The sequence below is a fragment of the Toxorhynchites rutilus genome, chromosome 1 (genome assembly GCF_029784135.1).
Source record: "Toxorhynchites rutilus septentrionalis strain SRP chromosome 1, ASM2978413v1, whole genome shotgun sequence".
Taxonomy (NCBI): domain Eukaryota; kingdom Metazoa; phylum Arthropoda; class Insecta; order Diptera; family Culicidae; genus Toxorhynchites; species Toxorhynchites rutilus.
Window position 1 is genome coordinate 112,449,285 of NC_073744.1, and position 25,924 is coordinate 112,475,208.

Consider the following 25,924-nt stretch of genomic DNA (forward strand, 5'->3'; position numbering starts at 1 on the left):
CCAGCTGCCGTTTTGCGATTGCGTTTGCCACTCGCCACTCGTTGCAACTGTCTGTTGTTGTCATGATGTCCACCGAACCGAATGTGTTCTGTTCCGAATGCGGGTTTTCTTATCGTCGCGAGCAGCTTTGCCAGCTAACTCGATCACTTCGGCGGTCGAAACTATATAACGCCGGCTAGGTGGACTGGTGCACTGGTACTAACGCGCTCGTCCTAGCTACCCTTGCGGGGAACTCCAGATCAACACGGTTCGAGCGGGATTTTGCCTTTCCCTTTACTTTTCCTCCTTTACCATGTCCAGACATGGCTGCTTGGGTTAGCATGGGTTCCCTCTCATTGCTCGATTCCGGGGAATGAGAAAGCGGACTCGCTAGCTAAGGTGGGCGCTTTAGAAGGCACACTTTTTGAAAGGCAAATTGCTTATAATGAATTTTTCCACATTCCTCGTCAGTATACGCTCGTAAGTTGGCAGCGTATGTGGAGTGGTGATGAGTTCGGTCGTTGGTTACACACGATTATCCCTAAGGTCTCGACGAGTGCATGGTTCAAGGGATTGAATGTAGGTCGTGATTTCATTCGCGTGATATCTCGGCTTATGTGTAATCACTACAACCTAAACGCGCATCTCTATTGCATTGGGCTCGCAGCAAACAATCTTTGTGATTGTGGCGAAGGCTACCACGACATCGAGCATGTTGTCTGGTCGTGTATCCGGTTCCATGCTGCTCGCTCTCAGCTCTCTAGAGCACTGAGAGCACAAGGCAGACAATCGGATATCCCCGTCCGGGACATCTTAGGTAGCCGGGATCCTGATCTTCTGCTTCATCTATACCTGTTCCTCAGAAACGCCGATGTCAACGTTTAATGATGTTTCCTTCGTTGTGTCCCCGTTTCATATCCCTCCTATCCGATCGATAAACTTTTACTTAGTCGCGGCAATACATACACACACTCTTTACAGATGCACGGGCCGAAGGTTGTGCAGTCCACTGATTATTCAACAAGAGTCAAGGGTTGTACCGCTCATGACAACTTTACACGAGCTGATGATTGCGCCGGCTAGTGACCATTCTATCCTGGATTCCTCGAGTCGAGAAAGACGCACCACGCTAGATATGTGGTACAGACTAGGGGGGCGTTGCTGATTAATGGTCAGCTGCATCCCAATAGGAAGTATCCCGTGTCGGGACACGTACAGAGCATCGAAGACTGCGACATACCAATTATGAGAACACTTGTAATACTAACCTCGAGTCAACCGCGAGTAATCGGTTACATATTACTAACATAGTCTAAGCAAACATTGTCAAACTATTGAACTCCCGGCCCCGTTAGGCTGACGCCATATGAGCCTTAATAAAATATATATTTTGGATAAAAAAAAAAATGGCTGCTTGGGTTGGTTTGTTGATGTGTTGTGATGCGAACCGATGTGGTGTACGGTTTGAATGAGAATGATCGTTACGGCAGCGGAGCGGGGATTTTTAAGCTGACTGGCTGGCTCGAGAATTACGCATGTGTGAGACTGCGACCAATGTTTCGTTCATTTTTTTCTTTTTCCTTTCCAATCGTGCTTCATTCTATTTCGCTGCTGCTCTGGTTGCCCGTTTTGGTCGGTACGATTAGAGGAGCACAAAATGGACCAATCAAAAATGGGCACATAGTGCATTTTGACAATGCTTGATATTTCACAATTATTCAATTATTTATCTCAAGAAAAATGAAATGTTATTCGTTATGATAGATGCGTAGATATATTTCCTATCAATTGATGCAAAAACCTTTGCGATCTATCGAGAAATGCTAGAGTTATAAGCGTTCCAAATCTTGCATTTTTTCTTACTTGTTCAGTGCCTAGATTTCCATTTCACCCCCTATATCTTCCGGTTAGACGTAGTCCTACGTCAAAATAAGTGTGATATATTTTATATCACTTTATGTTATATCACCTTACGGCAGGGGTTTTCAAATGGGGCTCCGCGGGGAATTTTTGCTCCGCAAAGTTATAGCAAATGCTCCCACTTGGAAACCCACCTTGAAATAAACATTATTTAATTCAATTTCACAGGGCATATAGTAATTGATTTTGTTAACTGCGGGTCAGATGTCGTGTAACTGCGACACGCAATTGAAATAGAGTTGTTCTCAGTCGGGTTATTTCAATGCAAATAGAATTTGTTTAATTGGTTAAAAAATGTTTTTGCTATAAAAAGTGCTCTGCCATAAAAAAAATCTGAAAACCACTGCCTTACGGTATTAATATAGGCTGTTAATACAGAGACGAACCAGCCCAAGGGGCAGATGAAGAATTAAAAAAATTGAACCATAATCATTCTGTCGGACAAGAAATCAAACGGTCTTTGACTACAGAATGTCCACAACGAGCATCGTCAGAGTCAGCACTGTCAAGGACCTCGGTGTGCTACTCGATAGTAGGCTGAATTTTGCTCAGCACATAGCAGCCACAACAGCCAAAGCATATTCGATGCTTGGCTTCGTAAAACGGAACACGCAGCAGTTTAAAGATGTATATTGCCTGAAGACACTCTTTTGCGCGCTGGTACGCAGTGTACTTGAATATGGTGTGCTCGTGTGGGCGCCATATCATGCCGTTCAGGTGAACCGAATTGAGCGAATTCAACGAAACTTTCTTCGATATGCGCTTCGCTTGCTACCGTGGAATGATTCTGTTCGGCTGCCACCGTACGAGCAACGTTGTACTCTGATACAACTTCAGAGCTTGGCGAGTAGACGGATTCTATTGCAGCGGCTATTTGTTTTCGATATCTTCAACGACAACGTGGACTGCTCGATACTGTTGGGAAACATTAACATCAATATTCCGGCCAGAACAACGCGGCGTGCAGCTTTCCTCCGCCTACCAATGCATCGTACTATCTTTGGACAGAACAACCCGTTTGATGTATGTTGTTGCCGTTTTAACGAAGTGTTTAGTAATTTTGATTTTACCGTTTCCAAGAACGTATTTAAAAATAGAATAAGCTAACCTGTCTGTACGATCAATTTCGAAGACTAGTAAATAAATAAATAAATAAATAAATAATGCAACACTGGATCTATCAGGTTGACATGATCCAGGTCTTCGTGTAAATATGTACAAATTCGCTAGACACCGTTAACCGGTATTGAGTAGGTCGAAGTCTCACATAATCGCCAAAGTAATTCTACACAGCGTAGAAAGTCACGAACTTGCTTATCTACCGAGAACTATGAAACAATTAGTATAGTTTACACAATCCCAGCCAGTTCGATGAGGTCGTTCGAACCGTATTATTGTATAAGTTGAAAAGTGAAAGTGTTGTTCAATAAGGTGGATGGGAGTGTCATAGCGGAAAATGTTGTGCGAAACGATTTGTAATGAGTTCAATAATATTAGGATAAACAGAAAAAAAACATATGATCATCACAATGTCGATTCATGGAAGATCGCCGATTCCGATTTGGATTGTTTCTTCCAACATACAGCTATATTTGATTTTTGACATTTGTCTCTTGGTCTAACAAAATCGTATTTTCAAGTTGAAAAACAGGAAGTGGGTTATATCTATGGTACAACCGCAAGGGTGACGTAGGACTATCGTAGGACTATCGTCGCACAAGGTTTTATGCATCCAATATAGGATACGAAAAATCTTGTTCTGAAGAATAATCTTCAGAAACTTTCCTGCTAAACTGCACTTGATTGACAAATCACAAACCCAAATGTATTATATGGATATTTTATGGATAGAAAACATTAAAATAAACTCTTTCGCTTGAATGTAATTTTCAATTCCAAGGGGAACTGGTAGATTATTTTCCAGCAATGATTAGATATTTCCACATTTTCCTCGATACTGGAAACCCACCAGTGGTTAATACTAACTCGATAACCACTTGCTTTTTTTTATATTAATCCGCTTATTTTTACAGGCTCAGTTACATAGGTTTAAAGGAGCCACGCTCTTAAATATATTTTTACTATAAAATATTAACATGTTTCCTTAATTCTATGGTTAATAAAATAGGAAACCGATTACTCGCGGTCGACTCGAGTTTAGAAGGGTGACACACTTTGATTGGGAAAAGGATGGGATGTAAGGATATTGTAGCAATGTTCACACTCACACTCGCATTTACATTCACATTCTCATTCACACTCACACTTCACACTCAATTCTTAAAACTATCCTTACATCTAATATGTATTCACAATTTAACTTATTCTAATGTTAGTAGGAAGGGAACCGATAGCTCGCGAAGGACGAAAAGGAGGGGTAAAACCACTTGTTAATAGCACTTGATTGAAAAATATTTGGTCACAGTGTTACATGGATAGAAAACATTAAAATAAACTCTTTCACGTGAATATATTTTTAAATTCCTAGACGAACTGGCAGATTATTTTCAGTAACGATTAGATATTTCCACATTTTCCTCGATACTGGAAGCCCACCAGTGGTTTATGCTAACTCGATAACCATCTGTTAATAGCACTTGATTGAAACATATTTGGTCACAGTGTTACATGGATAGAAAACATTCAAATAAACTCTTTCACATGAATGTATTTTTAAATTCCCAGAGGAACTGGCCGATTATTTTCCGGATCTTTCTCGATGCTGAATGGCATCCAAACGGAAAGAATTCCGTGCGTGTATGTGTGTGTGTAGCGGCTGCTTCGATGGTCACCTTCTCTTCTCCTGAAGGATCGGCTTCTCTGTGCTCCCTCACAGTTTCAAACAAACTGCTTGCGTTTCAGGGCAGATCTCGATCCTTCGCCGTCCAGCACCCTCAGCAACGATATTGTCTTGTCGATGTCCTCACGAAAAATGAATGCGTCTCGCCACCAGAATATCGCTTAAGTATGCTTTTTGTGCGTGATTGAATCGAGAGAAGGCGTGGTTTACGATGGCAATTTGGAAGGCAAACTAGAGGGGAATGAACTCTCTGAGCTCGGAACTTTAGGCGACTGAGCAATAATCGATTGCGGGCGCATACAATACTGGATACGGAAATATCCTACTGATGGGGAAGAATAATCTTCAGAAGCTATCCTGTTAATTGCGATTGATTGAAAAATCACAAAACCAAATGTATTTGGTCACAGTGTTACATGGATAGAAAACATTCAAATAAACTCTTTCACATGAATGTAATTTTAAATTTCCAGAGGAACTGGCAGATTATTTTCAGTAACGATTAGATATTTCCACATTTTCCTCGATACTGGAAGCCCACCAGTGGTTAATGCTAATTCGATAACCCCCTGTTAATAGCACTTAATTGAAAAATATTTGGTCACAGTGTTACATGGATAGAAAACATTAAAATAAACTCTTTCACATGAATGTAATTTTAAATTCCCAGAGGAACTGGCAGATAATTTTCCGGATCTTTCTCGATGCTGAATGGCATCCAAACGGAATGAATTCCACGCGTGTATGTGTGTGTGTGTAGCGGCTGCTTCGAGATCTTCCCGGGGAACCGTTTGTGGCATTACTCTCCTCCTGATGGATTCCCTTCTGGCCTAAGGTGCACAAACATGCTCTTGGTGACACCGTTCATCCGCGCTTTCATGATAAACGAAGAGCTTCACCACAACAGCGACAACATGCTCCAATCGCTGTTCAATTAGAACTGAGTGGATTTCCGAGCGGCGCTCGCTTATATACCGATTGGTGATTTCAATAGCCTGTTTTGAAAGCAATTTTGAGACTATTGAAACAAGTTTTTGGATCAAAAAGTAACAACTATAGAACGCGTAGACATTTTATCTTTCGAATGAAGTGTCTATCATACAATTTCGTTCAGTTGTTTAGGAGCTATTAACGCTCAAAATCTCGGTCTCCGGCGTAACGCTTTCGTTTTCGAAACTTTGATTTTACACCCCGGTATAGAAATGAAAGACGTAGTCCTACGTCAAAACCATTGAATTTTATTTATGTACAGAGCAGTATACATCTCAACATATAAAATGAACCATTCAAAGAATGCGAACGACTGTGATTTATCGGTCGACGAAGTTTGTGGTAAAAACCGGCATACCGGCGAAGCTTCAGCGTTTATGATAAACCGTCTCTTATCACATTGTTTCGTTGACTGATAACAACCCATACAAGTGGATCAGCGCACCTGAGTTGTAATTATGCTTACTACAAAGTTTCGATCGCACACAGTTTCTAGTACTTAGCTCTGAGTTTCACAAAAGCGTTGCGTATATTTGCGTGCGAATTGCATTTTCAATCTAGCGGTGTTCGAAAATGTTAACTCAGTTCGAAGGTAATTTGTCATGCATTGTCGAAGCGGGACAGATCTTTGTTATCAGAGCCAGACCAATTGATGATGCGGAGAGGTGAGTTGTTTTATGAAAATATTCTAGATCTCATATCTAAGGAATAAACTTCTAAACCAATAGAATTGACATAAACTTCTTAACGGGGAAAACCGATGAAGCTGATAATGTTCTTCACCTATCTGTTCGTTTCGACGAGGATGTAGTTGTGAGGAACTCTCGAATTTCCGGAAAGTGGGGTGCCGAGGAAAGGGGCGAAAATTTGAACGAACTGACCGCGCCCAATCCCATAACAATAGGTATGTCACAAAAAGCTTCTCGAAACAGATTACTCATTGAATTTACATGTTTTCTAGGAGAAATCTTCAAGTTGTACATCCTTGTCGGAGACGATAGATTTAATGTGGCTTTGAACGAGCATCCATACTGCATCTATCGTTTCCGAATGTCAATATCCGACATTCGCACGATAACAATTACGAGAGATGTACAGCAGATCGTGCAAGTTGATCACCGACAAGTCTTCCCTGCACCATTTCCAGCCATTCAGTTTGATGATCCGGTGCATGCTTTCAGTAATGATGTACCGAAACATTTCTTCCCCGGTGAGTGTGAATTATTTTTTTCAAAAATACAACGACGTTTATGAATAGTGAATATCTTATCAAGGGGCATCTTATAAATAGTTTTTTGTGCGATGTAGGTAACACTATATACGTGCTGATAGTTGGAATGTTTTCTGCATACATTAAATTTTATTGAATACGTACCCAATGGGGTAATGAATGTTCTTAAGCCTCAATTCCATCTATTTGACTTCATTGGAATACATCATTTTTGGCATCTTTTCACATTTTTGCATCATTTATAGTTGAATAGTTTGTTTGAGAAACCCCATAAACGCCACTTTTATCAAAATTGACTTTTTGAAAGTTTTGAGTCCTTGAGGGTACCTACATCGACAATCAAAATTCCAGAAAAAGTTTGTTCTACGAACTCCCTTAAATCGGGGTTTCAGATATTCGTTTGTTTGAGAAGCCGTTTGTACATTGTACAACACATTGTATGTAACGTTGTACATTTGTACAGCGTTTGTACATTCCTACGTATCGTGTGAACGACAATACCCTCAACGTGAAGCACTTGCAGTCGTTTGACCGGATTGTTTCTGTAATGGACGCAAAGGACAATTCGATGATCCTGGGTGACTTCAACCTACACGACGTTAGATGGGAGCAGAATACGCATGATCCTTTTTCTTCCCGCATTTGATTCATCGATTGGACTCGTATCTTGCCTATCGCACTTAAAGACTCAAGCAGAAGCATGGACTAATCAACCGTAACAATCGAACGCTAGACCTCTGCTTTGTGAGTGAGAGAATGTGTTACAGTTGCTCAGTAATTCCAGCTCCTTCTCCGCTAATCAAAAGTTGCGTGCATCACCTACCTTTGCTGATCAGCATTGATTCTTGTGTACATTGTGATCACAGCGACACAACAGAGAGCACGTTCTACGACTTCGACGAAGCAAACTTCGACGAGATGAACGATTTCCTCCCGAACGTTAACATGTTGATTTCCACGTCAGTCACCGGTGACTGACAGTGTAACATTTGATAATAAAGGTAAATAATATAAGCATATAGGCTCATAAGCATTCCCTTTCGAATAGAAATACATTTCTCGCATAACTTTTGAAAAGGTCCAATGTAACATTTTCGTCAACTCGAGAAAAACGAAGTTGAAGACCCAAACATTATTCCGCGAATTGTCTTAAAAGCTTCCGATCTTTATCGCTACTTTCACCACTAGCAGTCAAGAATAACTCTGAAAAACCAATCGTAACTGTTGTTCCGTGATTTAAGATTAAAGTTGAAGACTAGGAGCGAAAAATGTTACATTGGACGTTTTGTCTGCCCGCATTTGCACATTGGACATATTACGTTGCACGACAAAAATTTGAAACTAACGTCTAAGCAACAATCCAAATAACAGCATTTCATTCTCAAGGCGAATTATTATTGTTATCACTCGTCGAATTGCATTGAAATCGGTAACAACAGCTGTAAGAAACAAAAACTCAAAACGACCGAAGTACGACTTCGTATTGTTTTGACTGCTTTGTTACTTCGGACGTTTCGGGCGTCGGAGGAAAGAGGCGTCTGAAGTAACAGCCGGGCGCTTCAAATCCGATTCTGTACATTGGATATTTTTTTGCATCGGCGATAAAAAGATGAAGAAGATAGATACGTGAACAATTGTTTTTGTAATGCATTCAATGATTGAAAACTTGTTATCTTTTTTTTTTATCCCATTTATTTATTCAAGGCTCAGTAACAGAGCCGAATTTTAATCGTGTACATGTCACATGGTTATCATATCTATAATTAAAGGGTGTGTCACATCAAATTGCATCACGGAAAAAACGCTGTAGAAATTCGCCCAGTAGACCGATCCTTTTGAAAATTTTAGACAGTAAAATAAAAACTATTAAACAACTTTTGGCATTTTCTTTTTATTCATACTTCGAGCCCAAGCCCGTATGCTCGCACCTTCCTCTTTACCCCGTCCATAAGGTTCTGTACAACGTCAGGTTGTAGTTTTTTTTTTGAACAGAAATCCATTTTCTCTTGAAGTCCGCCTCCGATTTGACAACTTTTGGGTTCTTCTGGAGGGCCTGCTTCATAATCGCCCAATATTTCTCTATTGGGCGAAGCTTCGGCGCGTTGGGCGGGTTCATTTCCTTTGGCACGAAGGTGACCCCGTTGGCTTCGTACCACTCCAACACGTCCTTTGAATAGTGGCACGAAGCGAGATCCGGCCAGAAGATGGTCGGGCCCTCGTGCTGCTTCAATAGTGGTAGTAAGCGCTTCTGTAGGCACTCCTTAAGGTAAACCTGCCCGTTTACCGTGCCGGTCATCACGAAGGGGGCGCTCCGCTTTCCGCAAGAGCAGATCGCTTGCCACACCATGTACTTTTTGGCAAACTTGGATAGTTTCTGCTTGCGAATCTCCTCCGGAACGCTGAATTTGTCCTCTGCGGAGAAGAACAACAGGCCCGGCAGCTGACGAAAGTCCGCTTTGACGTAGGTTTCGTCGTCCATTACCAGGCAATGCGGCTTCGTCAGCATTTCGGTGTACAGCTTCCGGGCTCGCGTCTTCCCCACCATGTTTTGCCTTTCGTCGAGGTTAGGAGCCTTCTGAACCTTGTATGTACGCAGGCCCTCCCGCTGCTTGGTCCGCTGGACGAATGAACTTGACAAATTCAGCTTATTGGCGACATCCCGGACCGAACTTCTCGGATCACGTCTAAACTGCTTAACTACGCGCTTGTGATCTTTTTCACTGACGGAGCATCCATTTTTGCCGTTCTTCACCTTCCGGTCGATGTTTAGGTTCTCGAAGTATCGTTTTAGTACTCTGCTGACCGTGGATTGGACGATTCCCAGCATCTTACCGATGTCCCGATGTGACAACTCCGGATTCTCGAAATGAGTGCACAGGATTAATTCACGACGCTCTTTTTCGTTCGACGACATTTTTCCAAATTTACGAAAAATTGACAGTGAAGCATGGCTAACGTGATCTATACACTCTTATCTGATTATAAGCGAAAGCTGAAGATATAATTCCTAAAAATTAAATTTCGACAGCGTTTTTTCCGTGATGCAATTTGATGTGACACACCCTTTAGCACATTACACAGTTGTCATTCGCCAGTATTCCTTCTATACCATTACATATGGTACATTCACACAGTAGCCATTTAGGCGTAAGAATATTCTTTCTGTTCTTCCATTATCCAGTTGGACCACCGGACAGCGGAGACAGTTGATTGATCATTGTTGAGTTATTTATAGAACAGCAGCCCGATGTGTCTTGCAGAGCAGAGCAGTTGTATGGATGAATCGATCTTATTTCGACCGTGGATCGATCTCCATCGCTGATGATTGTTGCGTGGACGTAGCTATTCTGTAACAACACAAAGATGGTCAATGAGGGCCCTGAGTTTTGAACTCACGATCGATCGCTTACTAAGCGAACGCGCAACCAATGTGGCTACGGAGACCCCCTTTTTTGTTGTTATCTTGTATCTTTCGAAAATTTCACCCGAAGTTTCTGAAGTGGAGATCCAAATCCTCGCCAAGGAATGTCTGCAGACGGATGATGTAGTGGCTAAATCGCTTATTCCCAGGGGCCGACCGTCAACCACGTTGACGTTTGTGTCGTTTAAGTTGGGAATCAACCAAAACTTGAAGATGAAGGCAATGGACCCCTCTACTTGGCCGCAAGGAATTGAATTTCGCGAATTCGTGGACAATGGCACCTCCACACGGCATTTTTGGAAACCTGTGCCAATAGCCGACCCGGGAGCAACGTCGACGTAACAATTCTGCCAACCTCAATCAGCACTCGTGATTACTTGACCATTTATTATCAAAACGTCCGTGGTTTACGTACTAAAACGAACGCTTTGCTTCACTCGTTGCTCTTCTGTGATTTCGACGTGGTAATTTTCACCGAAACGTGGCTTCATTCCGACATTGCGAATACCGAGTTGGCAGCTAACTATACAATCTATCGTTGTGATCGGAATTCTCGCACCAGCTCATTTCAACGCGGCGGCGGTGTTTTGATTGCTGTCAATCCCAGACTTAATTGCAAATCTGTGCATCTGTTAGACAGTGAGAACCTTGAACAAATTGCCGTACAAATTGTTCTTCTACATCGATCGCTCTTCCTATGCTGCATCTATATTCGTCCCAACAGCCATCTGGATATTTATACCAAACACGTCGAGTCTGTGCAACAACTTATAGATATGGCAAAGCCTCATGATTCAACTATCGTCGTGGGTGATTATAACCTACCAAATTTAATGTGGAATTTCGAAGAAGACATCAACGGCCTGTTGCCACTCAATGCATCGTCTGAACAAGAACTTGCTCTTGTCGAGTCCATTTTGTCCGTTGAACTCAAGCAAATCAACGATCTAGTCAATGTGAATGGCAAGTTACTTGACCTGGTATTCGTTAGCGATTCAGACGGTATTGAGCTGTTTGATCCACCATCTGCTATTTTAAAAATCGACGATCATCATAAGCCGTTACTTTTAAAACTTGACGTCCATTCGCCTGGCCAGATCCGCCCGCCCGGTGTTCCAGCAGCTCGCAGTGAGTATGACTTTGCACGGTGTGATTTTAACGCTATCAACGAGCGAATCGGCTCGTTGAATTGGACAGAGCTTCTTGACCTCTCTGACATTGATGCAGCCGTCTCTGCCTTCTACGACAACATATATCAAATAATTCAAGACACCGTTCCTGTTAAAAGATGTAAGCCCTCCCTAAATTTCACACAACCATGGTGGAATCCCGAACTCCGTAATCTGCGTAACCGTCTGCGAAAAGCTCGGAAACGTTATTTCCAAAACAGCTGCAAATAAAACTGCTGTACAGTTGGCTGAAGCCGAGTATAGTGGTTTACATGAACTTAGCTTTCGGCAGTACATTGACAATTTGCAGAGTAGTTTCAAGATAAATCCATCATCATTCTGGAATTTCGTAAATTCCCGAAAAGGCTCTGCACGTATTCCAGTGGACGTTACATACTGTAGTCAAAGCTCCTCTGACGCTGCTAGCTCTGCTAATCTCTTTGCGGAATTCTTCCGAACCGTTTACGAAGTCGATCAGGCTCCGACTCCGCAGGAATACATCGATAACTTGCCGAGTTTTGATATTCGTCTACAGCAAATCACCTTCAGCCACGACGATATTTTCAAAGCCCTCTCTTCTGTTGACGCCTCGAAAGGTCCTGGTCCGGATCGAATTCCACCTTCCTTCATTAGGAATTGTGCTGCATCATTGACTATCCCTGTGAAGTTTATTTTCAATCGATCACTTCTTGACGGCGTCTTTCCTGAGTCATGGAAGCTAGCATCCATAACCCCGATCTTCAAATCTGGAAACATTCACAGCGTGGAAAATTACCGTCCAATCTCGATACTGGACTGTTTGGCGAAAGTCCTGGAAAGACTGCTACACGATAAGCTGTACACGGCAGTCCGATCGTTAATCTCGGAATTTCAGCACGGGTTTATGAAGAAACGCTCCACCATTACCAATCTGATGACCTTCACTAACACTCTGGTTGGTGCCATCGAGAAGCGTCGTCAAGTTGATGCCGTGTATATCGATTTCTCCAAGGCGTTCGACAAAGTTCCGCATGGTCTCGCTATCACAAAACTGAGCCGCCTCGGTCTTCCTTCGTGGATTGTTCGCTGAATAGAATCGTACCTTTCGTCCAGGAAAGCTTTCGTGAAGGTTCACGATGCCACATCGAATGCGTTTCAACTACCGTCCGGGGTACCTCAGGGTAGTCACCTTGGTCCTCTCATCTTTATACTTTTTTTAAACGATGTATGCGACCACCTAAGCTGCTGCAAGCTCTTGTATGCAGATGACCTAAAACTCTACCGCATTATCAAGACGACGGTTGATTGCCTGGCTCTGCAAGCTGATATTGAACGCTAGTCATCGTGGTGTAAGATGAACGGAATGTTGGCAAACCCAGCCAAATGCAAAATCATCACCTTCAGCCGAAGTCGAACACCGGTCACGTTCGAATATTCGATGAATGAGTCACCGCTTGTAAGAGTATGCTCTATCAAGGACCTTGGGCTACTTTTAGACAGGAAATTGGGATTCAACGAGCACATATCGATGACAGTCACTAAAGCAAACTCCATGCTTGGCTTCCTGAGAAGAAATACAGCGCAATTTGACGACGTACATGCCATGAAGTCACTGTACTGTTCTCTGGTTCGCAGCGTATTAGAGTATGGAGTGCAGATCTGGGCCCCGTATCACAGTGTGCACGTAACACGTATCGAAAAAATCCAGAAACGTTTTATAAGAAGTGCATTACGGCGGCTCCCATGGACAAATCCCGACAATCTACCGCCTTACGAACATCGATGCGCGCTCATCGGACTCCAAACTCTGTCGAGCCGGCGTAGTTTTCTGCAAAGGCCGTTCATCTACGACGTACTAATCAACAACATCGACTGCGGCAGCATACTGCAAAATATTAATATTCACGTTCCGAACCGCCAACTCCGAAGCACTTCCTTTCTCAGAGTTCAAGGACACCGTACTACATACGGATATAACAATCCGCTAGATAGATGCTGTAGGCTTTTTAACGATGTGCACGATATTTTTGATTTCAACATAAGTAGACTAGTTTTTAAAGATAGAATTAAGAATGTCTAAATAGTCTGTGTGGTCTGTGATCAAAGATGGTAAATAAAATATAACGTAAAACTAATAGCGTGCATCCATTAACTCGATTTGTTTACATTTGTTACATAGGACCTTTTCAAAAGTTACGCGAGATTTCACTACGGTAAGGAACGTTGCGTTTAAAAATGTCCATCCAAGCGCTATAGAACCGTGGCACTCAGCGTGTTATTTGGGAAGAAGAACTAGTCAATCGCGAAGTTGACGTCGCGGCACTAACGGTATCGTCCATCATAGTGAACGCCAGCAATCAATTCGTACCTAAACGAACTAATCGCGAACCTACTAAACCTGCTTGGTCGAATGCGAAACTTAAGCATTTGAAGAAGCAGACAAGCCGAGTTTGCGTTTGCGAGTTTGCGAGTTTGCGAGTTTGCGAGAGCGCGTTATTCCAGGGCCCATTAGGATTAGCCAAGCTTCTCGAGCTAATTTATTTCAAAAAATTGGTTCAAAACATCGCCCACTGCTTTTCGGAGGATCAGCATCGCTTCATGCCCAAACGGTCGCTGACTATGAACTTGGTACAGGTCAACTGTATCAAGTGCACTAAACACATCTTTAACGCCTCCTGAAATCCAATCCTAAGAAGTTTTGGCAACACGTGAAAAAAGGAAGGAAGGAAACAGGGCCTCAAGCATGACTGATGGTGAAGTGAAAGCTGTCTCCATTTCGGATATAGCTTATTTTATTTCGCACACAGTTCAGCAGTGTTTTTAGTATCGAATGAATAAGAATGAAGCAGTCAGGACGTAGCAGTTGCATCTGGTAACGTTCCTTCCTCAGCCTTCTCAAACGGACCGTTTACTATCAAGAAAGACATGGTTATCTCAGCCGGGAGCCAACTGAAAAATTCGGTTTCGGTCCTGAAACGCTGCATAACTGCCTTAGCAGTACCTTTAGCCAACGTTTTCAATCTGGTATCGGGTGACTTTCTATCCTAATGGAAGAAATCCTACGTTGTTCCGATTCACAAAAAGGGTGGCAAAAGGACTGTATCTAACTATCGTGGAAAAGTTAAGTTAATCGAGTGCTTATGACATTACTACGTGAACATGTTCCTCGACCAAAATCGAAGCCTAAGCCAGGTCGAATGCACGACCTCGCCGACTCAAACGCTGCAGATCTGCTGCGTTGAAAAAATATTCTTGCCAAATGTGATTTTTGTGGTTCCAGTCGGCGATACAGGAACTATAACCGATACCTCTGTTCTAACTATGTTTTGCGAAGACAACGTGATTTGAAACGAAATCCTAAACGTTTCTGGTCATTCGTTAACGAAAAACGCAATGAAACCGGATTTCCAGCGCAAGTGAACCTTGGTGACCAAACTTCCAGCGACCCTGAGGAAATTTGCAATCTCTTCGCTATGCATTTTTTGAGTGTCTTTGCCACTGGCAATACGTCTATTCAGCAAGTAAAGGAAGCCTTGAAATATGTTCCTGAAAACTTATGTGATATAAACATAACCAACTTTTCGCAAAGTGAAGTTTCTACTACCATGAAACAATTGAAAAAGTCAGTGACGCCGGGGCCAGATGGGATACCATCGATTGTACTAAAAAATTGTGCTACCTTTCTTTCGGAACCGCTACAGATGATCATCAATCAATCGCTTCTTCAGAAAACATTTCCCGAGTGCTGGAAGAAGTCCTTCATTTTTCCTGTATTCAAGAAGGGAAACTGTGTGGGCTGGATATGGAACAGTGTAGCATGGACTGACGTGAGGCGAAATAGGGCTGGGGAGTTCGAAGAGTGTGTGTGTAAACTCTACAAGGGATAAGCATCAACTGTAAGAACAACCACTACTCATCCTCTTTTCTCTTCAGACCTTCGTTCAGGTAAGACGTGTCACAGCGTTGGGGGATTTGCATCAATAGCGAGAAGCTCACAGAAACAAATGCGATATCAATAACTATCGTGGAATTACTTCTCTTTGTGCCGGATCGAAACTCTTCGAGATCCTAATTGGTGACCCATTACAAAAACGTGTTGCGCACTACATATCAACAGATCAGCATGGATTCTTTCCTGGTCGCTCAATTAACACAAACTTAGTGAAGTTCAGCTCCTTCTGTCTGAATCATTTGGAGGATGGAGCACAAGTTGATACCGTGTACACCGACATCAAAGCTGAATTCGATCGGGTTGACCACGCCATACTGATTGCAAAATTCAAACGTTTGGGAGCCTCTGATGTTTTCGCCCGATGGTTGGAATCCTTCCTCGTAGACCGCTCACTCTCTGTGAAATTAGGGAACAATCGTTCCCGTGACTTTCAGAGTACATCAGGCGTTCCGCAAGGAAGTAACGTTGGACCGCTACTCTTCTCGATTTACTACAATGATGTATGTCTGATACTCCCCCCAGGATGCAGAATCGTGAACGCTGATAACCTCAAAATATTTCTTGCTGTTCATTCAGTTACCGATTGCTCCGAACTGCAGAAATTGATTAACGTTTTCTACGAATGGTGCACATGTAATCTACTTAGCGTCAGCGTTGCGAAGTGTGCAGTAATCAGCTACAGTAAGAAGAAAACTCCGACACAATTCTATTAACCAGAAAAAAAATCAACTAGTGAAAGTAGTCAAAGATTTAGGTATCCTTTTGGATAGTGGACTTACCTTCCAGAATCACTATAGTAATATCATCGCTAAAGCAAACAAAAATCTGGGATTCATAATGAAAATCGCTAAGAACTTTCGTGATCCGTACTGCTTAAGAGCACTTTTCTATGCACTCGTCCGCTCAATCCTTGAAACGGCAGTGGTTGTCTGGAGTCCTTACACTGATATTTGGTCCGTACGGATTGAGTCTGTCCTGAGGAAATTTATCAGGTTTGCGCTTCGGAATCTTCCTTGGAGGGACCCGATGGCGCTTCCTCCATACGAAAGTCGATCCAAGCTGCTGAACATGGACATACACGCTAAAAGAAGAGACGATAGAAGAAACTACTTCTTGGGACAATCGACGTTCCTAGAATTCTAGCTAAACTAAACGTGAATGTGACTTCGAGATTTCTCCGTTCTACGACTTTTCTTCGTATTCCTTTCCACCGGACAGTTTACGGACAAAACGAACCAATTTGTGCTATGTGTTATATGTTTAGTTCTGTTTTTCATTTGTTCGACTTCAATATTAGTTGTGAAACTTTCAAGAATCGCTTGCGTAATCGAGATTTAGTGTAGTTTAGTACCTAATCATGTAACATTTTATCATGTAGACCATGTCGTCAGATGATTTTGTTAATAATAAATATAAATATATATAAATAAATGAAAGAAATCCTACGTTGTTCCGATTCACAAAAAAGGTGGCAAAAGGACTGTATCTAACTATCGTGGAAAAGCTCCTTTAAGCGCTACCTCGATGCTTCTCGTGCTAATTTATCTCAGAAAATTGGTTCAAAACATCGCCCACTGCTTTTCGGAGGATCAGCATCGTTTCATGCACAAAACGTTCGCTGACTATGAACTTGGTACGGTTCACTTCGTTCATCATCCGTGAGGTTGAACAAGGCCAAGTAGATGCTATCTATACAGATCTTTCAGCCGTATATTACAAAATGAATCACGATATTGCTTTGTCTAAATACGATAGGCTAGGCGTTCGTAACGATCTACTTGCTTGGCTATCTTCTTATTTGACTGGTCGAAATGGCTACGTCAAGTTCTAGAACTGTAAGTTTGGAAAATCGAGATCCCACGGTTTTTCAAGGCTACCCGGAATCGAGCGGTTGTGCAGACGGGAGAATAGGGTGACATGGAAGTTCGCCGTCAAGACTTACTTCGAACTCGAAGACCTCGGGGAGGCCTTCAAGCCCGAGAAGAACGTGGATGGAACTTTCGAAGCTGTCGACCCTGTCGAGAGTCAAAAAGCAAGAGCGTTTCGTTCCTTCTTCTGGAACCAACGAACTACGTTCATGTAAAGGAAGCGACGACTGCAATGCAAGTCTGGGACAATCTGGAGAAAGTGTTTGAAGACTCCGGACTCACTAGACGATTAGGACTTCTGCGGAAACTAGTGAAGACAGACCTGGGAAGCTGTGCGTCGATGTCTGAATACGTCAACGATGTAATTTCGACGGCTCACCAACTCTACGGTATTGGATTCAAAATTTCGGATGAGTGAATTGACGCGTTGCTGCTGTTTGGTCTTTCTGACAAGTCTAGACCAATGACTATGGCTCTGGAAAACTCTGGAACCCCAGTAACAGGAGATGCGATCAATACAAAGATACTGCAGCAGCTACATGTGCCAACGTCGGCACTTCTGGCAAGGCAAGCGGGGATGATTCAACAAGCAGGAGAAATCGGCTAACCAACCGTAAACGGGAGCGAAGGGTCCTAAATGCACGAAATTCCGGCACATCGCAAAGGATTGCAGGAGCAAGAAGAAAAAAACTTTTTACGTCTCCTTGTCATCGATCGAGTCAAACAGCAACACCGATTGGTTTTTTGACTCCGGAGCAAAGTTCACATGACATGAACGAGGTACTGTTGAAGGAGTTGAAGCCATCAAATGGTAACGTTGTTGCAGCGAACAAAGACGAGATGAGCATCGAAGCTATCGGCAAAACTATTTTGCGACCGCGCTGCCGTGACAGAAGTACTGGACTTAAAATCAACGACGTGCGGTATATTCCGCAGCTGTCTGACAATCTTCTTTCTGTCAACAGGATTATAACGAACGGGTACAGTATAATTTTCGACAATTAAGGCTGTAGGGTGCTGAACGTGAGTGGCGATATCGTGGCAACAGACAGCCGCACTGTTCACATGTTTCAGCTGGATCATCATAATGGCGAAACGACATTAGCGTGCGTTGCAACCGTATATCTGGATATCTGACATCGACGGATGGGTCACATGAACTCGGCGGGACTGGAGAAGCTTGCGGATGGACTGGTGGATGGCGTGTAACTGAGCGACAAGACTGGAAACGATTGCAGTTTATGTGCGATGGAAAAGCATAACCGTCATCCGTTTAGTAAGAATGGTTTCCTTGCAACGGAGCTGTTGGAGGTTGTTCATTCAAACATCTGCGAAACTGGACTGGAGAAATCTTTCTTCACAGAAGCAGTGTTGACGGCAGTGTACCTCCTGAATCGTTCATCAACGTAGGGTCACGATATCACACCTGGAGAACTTTGGAGGGGAAAGAAGCCGGAATTGTTGCACAGGATCTTTAGAACCCAAGCCATGGTTCATGTTCCGAAACCGAAACGAAGCAAGTGGGATGCGAAATAGAAACTAGCATCCTGGTAGGATTCGATGAAGACACCAAGGGTTACCGTCTATTCGATCTAAAGGCCAGGAAGATCGTTAAGAACCGGGATGTTCGATTAATTAACGAAGGAACAACGTACGGTCGTGAATTAGAAGCGGATCGTGGAAGTACTCGCGCGACGGTCAGGCTGGATGTCAAGGATTACGTGTCGTTATCGCCAGAAGTTATGGAAGGGACGAGTGTAGCGGCCGAAGCAGTCCCGGTTGTTCCCACGAGCGACTTCGAAGACTATGAAGAAGCATTAAGCAACATTAGCAGTAGCCCGACAGATACCGTGATTGATGTGACTGTGCTTCGCCGCTGTTCATATCCGCCTGGGACACTGGCGTTGAGGCGAAGCGGTCGGGGGCACCATCTTCCAGGCAAGTACGATCAGTTTGTAGTTTCGACTAAAAGCTTGCCCCGTCCCTACTCTTCACAGATATCCCAACCCAATGTCGTGCAACCGAATCAACCCGATATTGCGTAAATCGATAAACTACTACTGATTCCTCGTTTGTTTGAGAAACCTCTAAGTCCACCAACTTTAAAACGTTATATTTTGAGCTTAAACTGTCATATTGGTGAAAAAGTGGTCTCACATAATATGTTTTAGGTGTGATAACCGAACCCGATAGCATCAGTTTTTAGTCATTTTCTCGCAAGCGTGTCAAATGGGGTTTCTCAAACAAACGGTTCAAACAGGACCGTAAAGCAAAACAATACGCCAAAAAATGCGGATCCGAAATCTGTATGCCCAGGTGTTCACCAATTTTTTATAGACTATGAAACATATGTTAAAGTGGGCTTCAAACAGCTGCCAAGACAGGAGTTTTATGTAGCCCTGGCCGGGGTCGCAGAGATCCCAATAAATATATTAAATTTGGTTTTTTACAATCAGGATACGCTTATGCTAATAAGAGTCAAAATTTTGCTACAAAACAATAAATATTTTCCATTGTAGCAAACATTGTGAACAAATATTTTACTTTATTCACTTTTGATTTTGAATCGAGTTCTTCGAGAATTTAATACTTTTATCCAATAACATATTATTGGATAAAAGTATTAAATTCTCGAAGAACTCGATTCAATATAATTTCACATTCTATTTGTATTTTACGTATACAGGACACGTCATAATAATCACTGCCATTCCATTTGGAAATCCACGTGGAGGTTTCATCATAAAATTCACCGAGAACGGCACGAAACGACAGGCGCTGCACTTTAATCCACGTTTTGATCCACTTTACGTGGTAGTTCGTAATTCTCAAACGGAATCATTGGAGTGGGTACTGGTAATAAACACGACAAAAGTAAAATGTTAACAAATCACATTCTAAAACAGATTTCGCCGAGAAGAAGAACGGAGTGGAGGATTTCCGTTCGTTTTGGATCAGCAGTTCAAATTGGCGATTGGTTTAACCGAGAGTGAGTTCAAGTTTTCGGTGAACGGAAGCGTATTCGGTGCTTATGCGTATCGCAATGTCAATCAGTTGAACATTTTAAATGGCTTCAAAGTACAGTGCACTAATGGGATGCAGCTGGAAGTTACCAACGTGGATCACATTAACATAGGCGTTCCGGATTGTGAGGGATTCGAAAGTTATTCACACCCAGAAGTTATAATTTCTTAACAAACACAATAAATTGTTTCACTTAATGTGATTTATTTTGCTTAAAATGTTACACTAAAGTTAATCTACTCACATCGGAGGCAGCACAGAATGGGAACATTCTTGAGAAGATGTATATCACTTGACGGTCTAGAATAAACTGAATCCCCCCTGTATTATGTTTCTATTTTGGCAAGTTTAAATCTAGAAAGAAACCGCGTATCGATTTTTAATATGCTACAGAGTGCGCGCCATAATGTCTAGAGCGAGGAAACAAAAAAAGTGGAACTGATGCTGTACGCTAGAATTGGGGAGGGCATGAGCCAAGAGCTTCGAATCATTAAGAAGATTTTCGGAAGAATTAGGTGGAGAACGTATGAGTTACAAATATTTCATTGAATGGGAGTGCAGAAAAATGGAATGGGTATAACAGCGGACGACGAAAAGGGCGGTTTTATATTAGTCATCAAGGGTAATACAAAAATCGCAATTTTTTTTAAAGTTTTTGTTTAGACTGTAAATACGTTAATCATATCATTTACTTTGTTATTGTTTTTTGTCATTAAGTCAAGACTTGTTCGATGAAAAAAAGGTGATAACCAACCCAAACACAATGTTCGCCAAAAGCAATGTATAAATATATCCAGGCTGTCACTGCGGGACTTTCACAATTATAAATGAAGGGGAAGAACAATAGGGAGGGGGAAAATTGAATGAGTAGCTTAAGCCGAAGATATGCAACAGGTATTGTAGGAATGCTACGGTACACGGTTCGCTGTTTCTTCCGTTTGATTACAATAAACCAACTTTTTTTTCGTTTCCAGATTTCAGTAGAAACAATGTACAATGCACATCTATAAGACTACTTTTATGTTCGTTGGCCACAAGCGCAGGATATGTAAAAAAATTTAAAAAAAAATCCAGAACCATAGAACGAGATGTAAATTTATTACTCCTTTTTTTGCTTTCCTTTTCTTTTATTTTTTTCTCCTATTTCGAATGGATTATAGTGAGTTTCTATTTATTTACTTTTATTTTGAATCAAATGAAACAACCTATTTGAAATACTTGGAATACTCCAAGTTGCGGGATGTGAAAATTTGTGTCTTGTTTCACACAAACGATACTGCTCGTCTGCGCTCTTCAACACATCTGTATATACATTCCTTGATTCTAGTTCTCACCATATTAGGTAGTTGACCATGTCGTAGTTTGTGCCAAGAGATTTCTAAGACGGCAGCCTTTTTATAGCAAGCATAGAAAATCACGAGCATAGAAAACATAACCTAAAATTAAAAATGAAGTGCTCCGCGCGATTATCCAGCACGAATTTTGATTGCAAATCATTGATCGCAAATCAAATTGCGTATCCTTTAAGATACGAATTTAGCCTCGATGCCAAGCCGAAAGGTATGGATCCCTCAACCTGACCACAGGGTAAAGGGTGTACCGTTTGAATTCCGCACACACAAAATTCATTCTCAAAATTCGAGTTTTTATCCGATTATCACAAAATTTTCGGGAAGTAAAGAAACAATTGAAGTTAGTTTTGGCATCATTCATTCAATTTATTATTTATATCCGAATGTGCGAACCATGGCCTTAACTCCAGCCATAAGGTTCTGCATGACTTCAAAATCGACAGTTTTTTTTGCATATTAACCCATGTTTTCTTCATTTCTTCTACATTCTTCATCACTCTAGCACGTCCATCGTGTAGTGGCATGATGCCGTATCCGGCCAGAAGATCGTCGGACCGTTGTGAGCCTTCAGGAAAGGGAGAAGCCACTTTTGGAGAAACTCTTCCAAATACACCTGTCCTTTCATGGTGCTTGCGATAATGAAAGGTGTACTCCGCTTTCAGCAAGTACAAATCGCACTTCAACATCTTTTTCCAACTTGTCCTTGGCAGTAACATACAGGTTTCCTGGAGTCTGGTTGAAGTCCACCTTCTTATGTCTTCTTATGTTCATCCATTACGCAGCAGTGTGGTTTCGTTAATTTCGGGTCATACAACTTCTGGGCACGGCTTTTTTCGACCGTATTATATTTCTCGTCGCAGTTTGGGGACTTCTGAACCTTAAAAGAATGTAGTCCAGATCGAGTTTTGGTATTCTGCACGGAAGACACGCTTACATACAACTTTTTAGTTACATCTTGAACTGATTGCTTTTTTCGGATCTTCGCTTCCGATCAACAGTCAGACGTTCTTCGAACCGTTTTATGATACTAGACACCGTGGAATTCGCGTTTCCCATTTTTTCCGATGGCACGATGCGACAGATCCTTATTCTCGAAGTACTCGTGCCAATTTTTTTCGCGCATGAAAATTCATCGCCATTTTGAAAATATTTGCGCACCTCATGAAATCAACTCACAGAGTGTGAACAATACACATTAAACTATGTCTACGCAAAATTTCAATTAATTTTACCCAACGAATCAAAAGTTGCTATTTTATAGCTATTTGAGTGTGTGCAGATTTGGAACGCCACACCCTTTACTAGTATCTTACGGGTTCCCATATAAGGTACTGTCTATGGCTGGTCAGATGCTGCATACTTTTTAATGACATTCGTCGGGATTACGATTTCAACGTTAGCAGGATTGTTTTCAAGAATAGAATTATGTGTTGGTAACCAATCTGTTAGATTTCGTCAGCGGAACAGATTATGTTGCATTCAAGTAGGACCTCCATGATGGATGCTTTGGGTCGGGTAATTCAAAACTACGATGAGTAACGAGATCAAGCAAAGGTGGTAATCCGAGTGGAATATCTCAATGATATGTGGGCTGCTTTGGAGGAGAAGCAGGCGCAGATTAGTTGCATCATTCAATCGGTGCTCTCGGGGTGTATAAATTTGGCAACTGCTAGTACAAAGATTCTACAGTCATCGGAGAAAGGAATACCTGCAGAAGATCATTCTAGACACAAAACATGCTGGTAATTCTTGCAGATGAGTCACTATCGATGGCCATTTTCCTATATCGTTACTGTACATCCTGGATGGTATAATTCAATAGGGGTTACCAGCTTACGAACTCCGAAAGGAATCACCAACAAAATTCGTATGAATAGTCAGAAGAACAACGAAGTACTTCAGAATTATTCACTGCCGTTTTTGCACCAAAACCACCATGATAATTAGGGAATTTAGCATCGATCCATAAAATTTGGATGGCCATGGCATGATTTAATGTATAGGAACTACAAATTCTGAACTTGTCAGTTTGTCTACCAGTTCAAAACGAGAACCAATTGAGAACTTATAAGGAGTGACCGTACCATGCAGCATGCCGCATCTTGGTCGAAACTACCCCGTATAGACTATTTGAACTTATTGAGAACTAAAGATGACCTACGAATTAGAAATTTATTTTAGTTCATACGAAAGTGATGTTAATTTTGCAAAAGAGTGTGAGTTTTTCCATCTGGTTCTGTAGTCGTGAAATACTGGCGTTTTTGTTTTATGAATGTTAAGCGAATGATCAAAAAAATAAATGTTAAACGGCCACTCTTATAAGCGAATATTATTGTATCCGTTATTATATCCTACACAATATACTTCGTTTCAAGATCTTACATATCTTTGGGAACTCAAAAAAAAATTCAAGGGGTTGTATCTATGACACGACCGCATATTTTCGACGTAGAACTACGAAATTATATTATGCAATCCACTTGTTTACCACTTCGAATATTATTTTAGAATGCATTGAAATTTTTGTAATAGATTATGTTCTTCGTTACAAATAAATTTGATGAACGTCCTTTTACGTTTGATATGATGCCTAGGACTACCAAAATATGTGAACGAATGAATTGTCAAACGATCATTCTATTTCACATTTCCCTCTGAAATTATTCCACATCTCATGTTTACATAGTTCTCGAACCGCGAAAGTTCATTCACCTCTAGTATCTGAAATGACGATTTTCCCAGGCTTCTCGGTTTAAAAGTACGTTTTAGAGAAACAAATTCCGGTCTGCACAACGACAAGCGAGTACAAAAGTACTCAACACCAAATAAACCCCCGATTTGCATGTATTTGCAAAGCGGATTCCCCTAGGCACATTAATCTTGAAGTCCGTGTTAGGGAGACACAGCCCGGTGGCACAAAAATACCCCCGATTTGCATGTAAATTTGCAGGGCGGATTTCCACAGGTACGTCGATTTTGAAGTCTGTGTTGGAGAAACCGTAAATCAGGCCAATCAAAACTTGGCAGATAGGGCGTTTAGATAACGCTTGACATTTTACAGTTATTCAATTGTTCATCTAATGAAAAAAACAGGAAGTGGGTTATATCTATGGTATAACCGCAAGGGTGACGTAGGACTCTCGTTGATATAGAGATCATTTGTATGAAGTTGAATCTGAATTCATTCTGAATGAATGAATATTTGGAGAACTTCGAAAACGAGAGCGTTACGTTGGAGGCACAAGGTTTTATGCATCCAATATTGGATACGGAAATATCCTACTGATGGGGAAGAATAATCTTCAGAAGCTATCCTGTTGATTGCGATTGATTGAAAAACCACAGAACCAAATGTATTTGGTCACAGTGTTACATGGATAGAAAACATTCAATTAAACTCTTTCACATGAATATATTTTGAAAATTCCCAGAGGAACTGGCAGATTATTTTCAGTAACGATTAGTTATTTCCACATTTTCCTCGATACTGGAAGCCCACCAGTGGTTAATTCCAACTCGATAACCACCTGTTAATAGCACTTGATTGAAACATATTTGGTCACAGTGTTACATGGATAGAAAACATTCAATTAAATTCTTTCACATGGATATATTTTGAAAATTCCCAGAGGAACTGGCAGATTATTTTCAGTAACGATTGGATATTTCCACATTTTCCTCGATACTGGAAGCCCACCAGTGGTTAATGCCAACTCGATAACCACCTGTTAATAGCACTTGATTGAAACATATTTGGTCACAGTGTTACATGGATAGAAAACATTCAATTAAATTCTTTCACATGAATATATTTTGAAAATTCCCAGAGGAACTGGCAGATTATTTTCAGTAACGATTGGATATTTCCACATTTTCCTCGATACTGGAAGCCCACCATTGGTTAATGCCAACTCGATAACCACCTGTTAATAGCACTTGATTGAAACATATTTGGTCACAGTGTTACATGGATAGAAAACATTCAATTAAACTCTTTCACATGAATATATTTTGAAAATTCCCAAAGGAACTGGCAGATTATTTTCCAGCAATGATTAGATCTTTCCGGAACTTTCTCGATGCTGAATGGCATCCTAACGAAAAGAGTTCTGCGCGTGTATGTGTCGATCCTTCGCCGTCCACCTCCTCCAGCACGTTAGGCAACGATGTTGTCTTGTCGATGTCCTCACGAAAAATGAATGTGTCTCACCACCAGAATATCGCTTAAGTATGCTTTTT

At 41.6% G+C, this 25,924-nt stretch overlaps 2 protein-coding genes across 4 annotated transcripts in view; one reads left to right on the forward strand and one right to left on the reverse strand.

The window, feature by feature from the left end:
- LOC129763019 (inhibin beta chain-like) overlaps window positions 1-25,924 on the reverse strand; it is a 108,406-nt gene that overhangs the window by 16,647 nt on the left and 65,835 nt on the right. The window contains exon 1 of one of the 3 annotated variants that reach the window (XM_055761724.1): window positions 20,578-20,674. The exons of the other annotated variants lie outside the window; for them this stretch is intronic. The gene's annotated coding sequence lies outside the window, so the exon portion shown is untranslated. Of the gene's footprint in view, window positions 1-20,577; window positions 20,675-25,924 lie in introns of those variants that run through there. 3 annotated transcript variants of the gene reach the window in all.
- Window positions 6,113-20,649, forward strand: LOC129763018 (32 kDa beta-galactoside-binding lectin lec-3). The gene is made up of 5 exons (XM_055761723.1): window positions 6,113-6,354; window positions 6,418-6,593; window positions 6,651-6,899; window positions 19,996-20,155; window positions 20,216-20,649. Exons 1-5 carry the CDS (start codon window positions 6,263-6,265, stop codon window positions 20,502-20,504), a joined length of 966 nt encoding a protein of 321 aa, XP_055617698.1. The 5' UTR covers window positions 6,113-6,262; the 3' UTR covers window positions 20,505-20,649.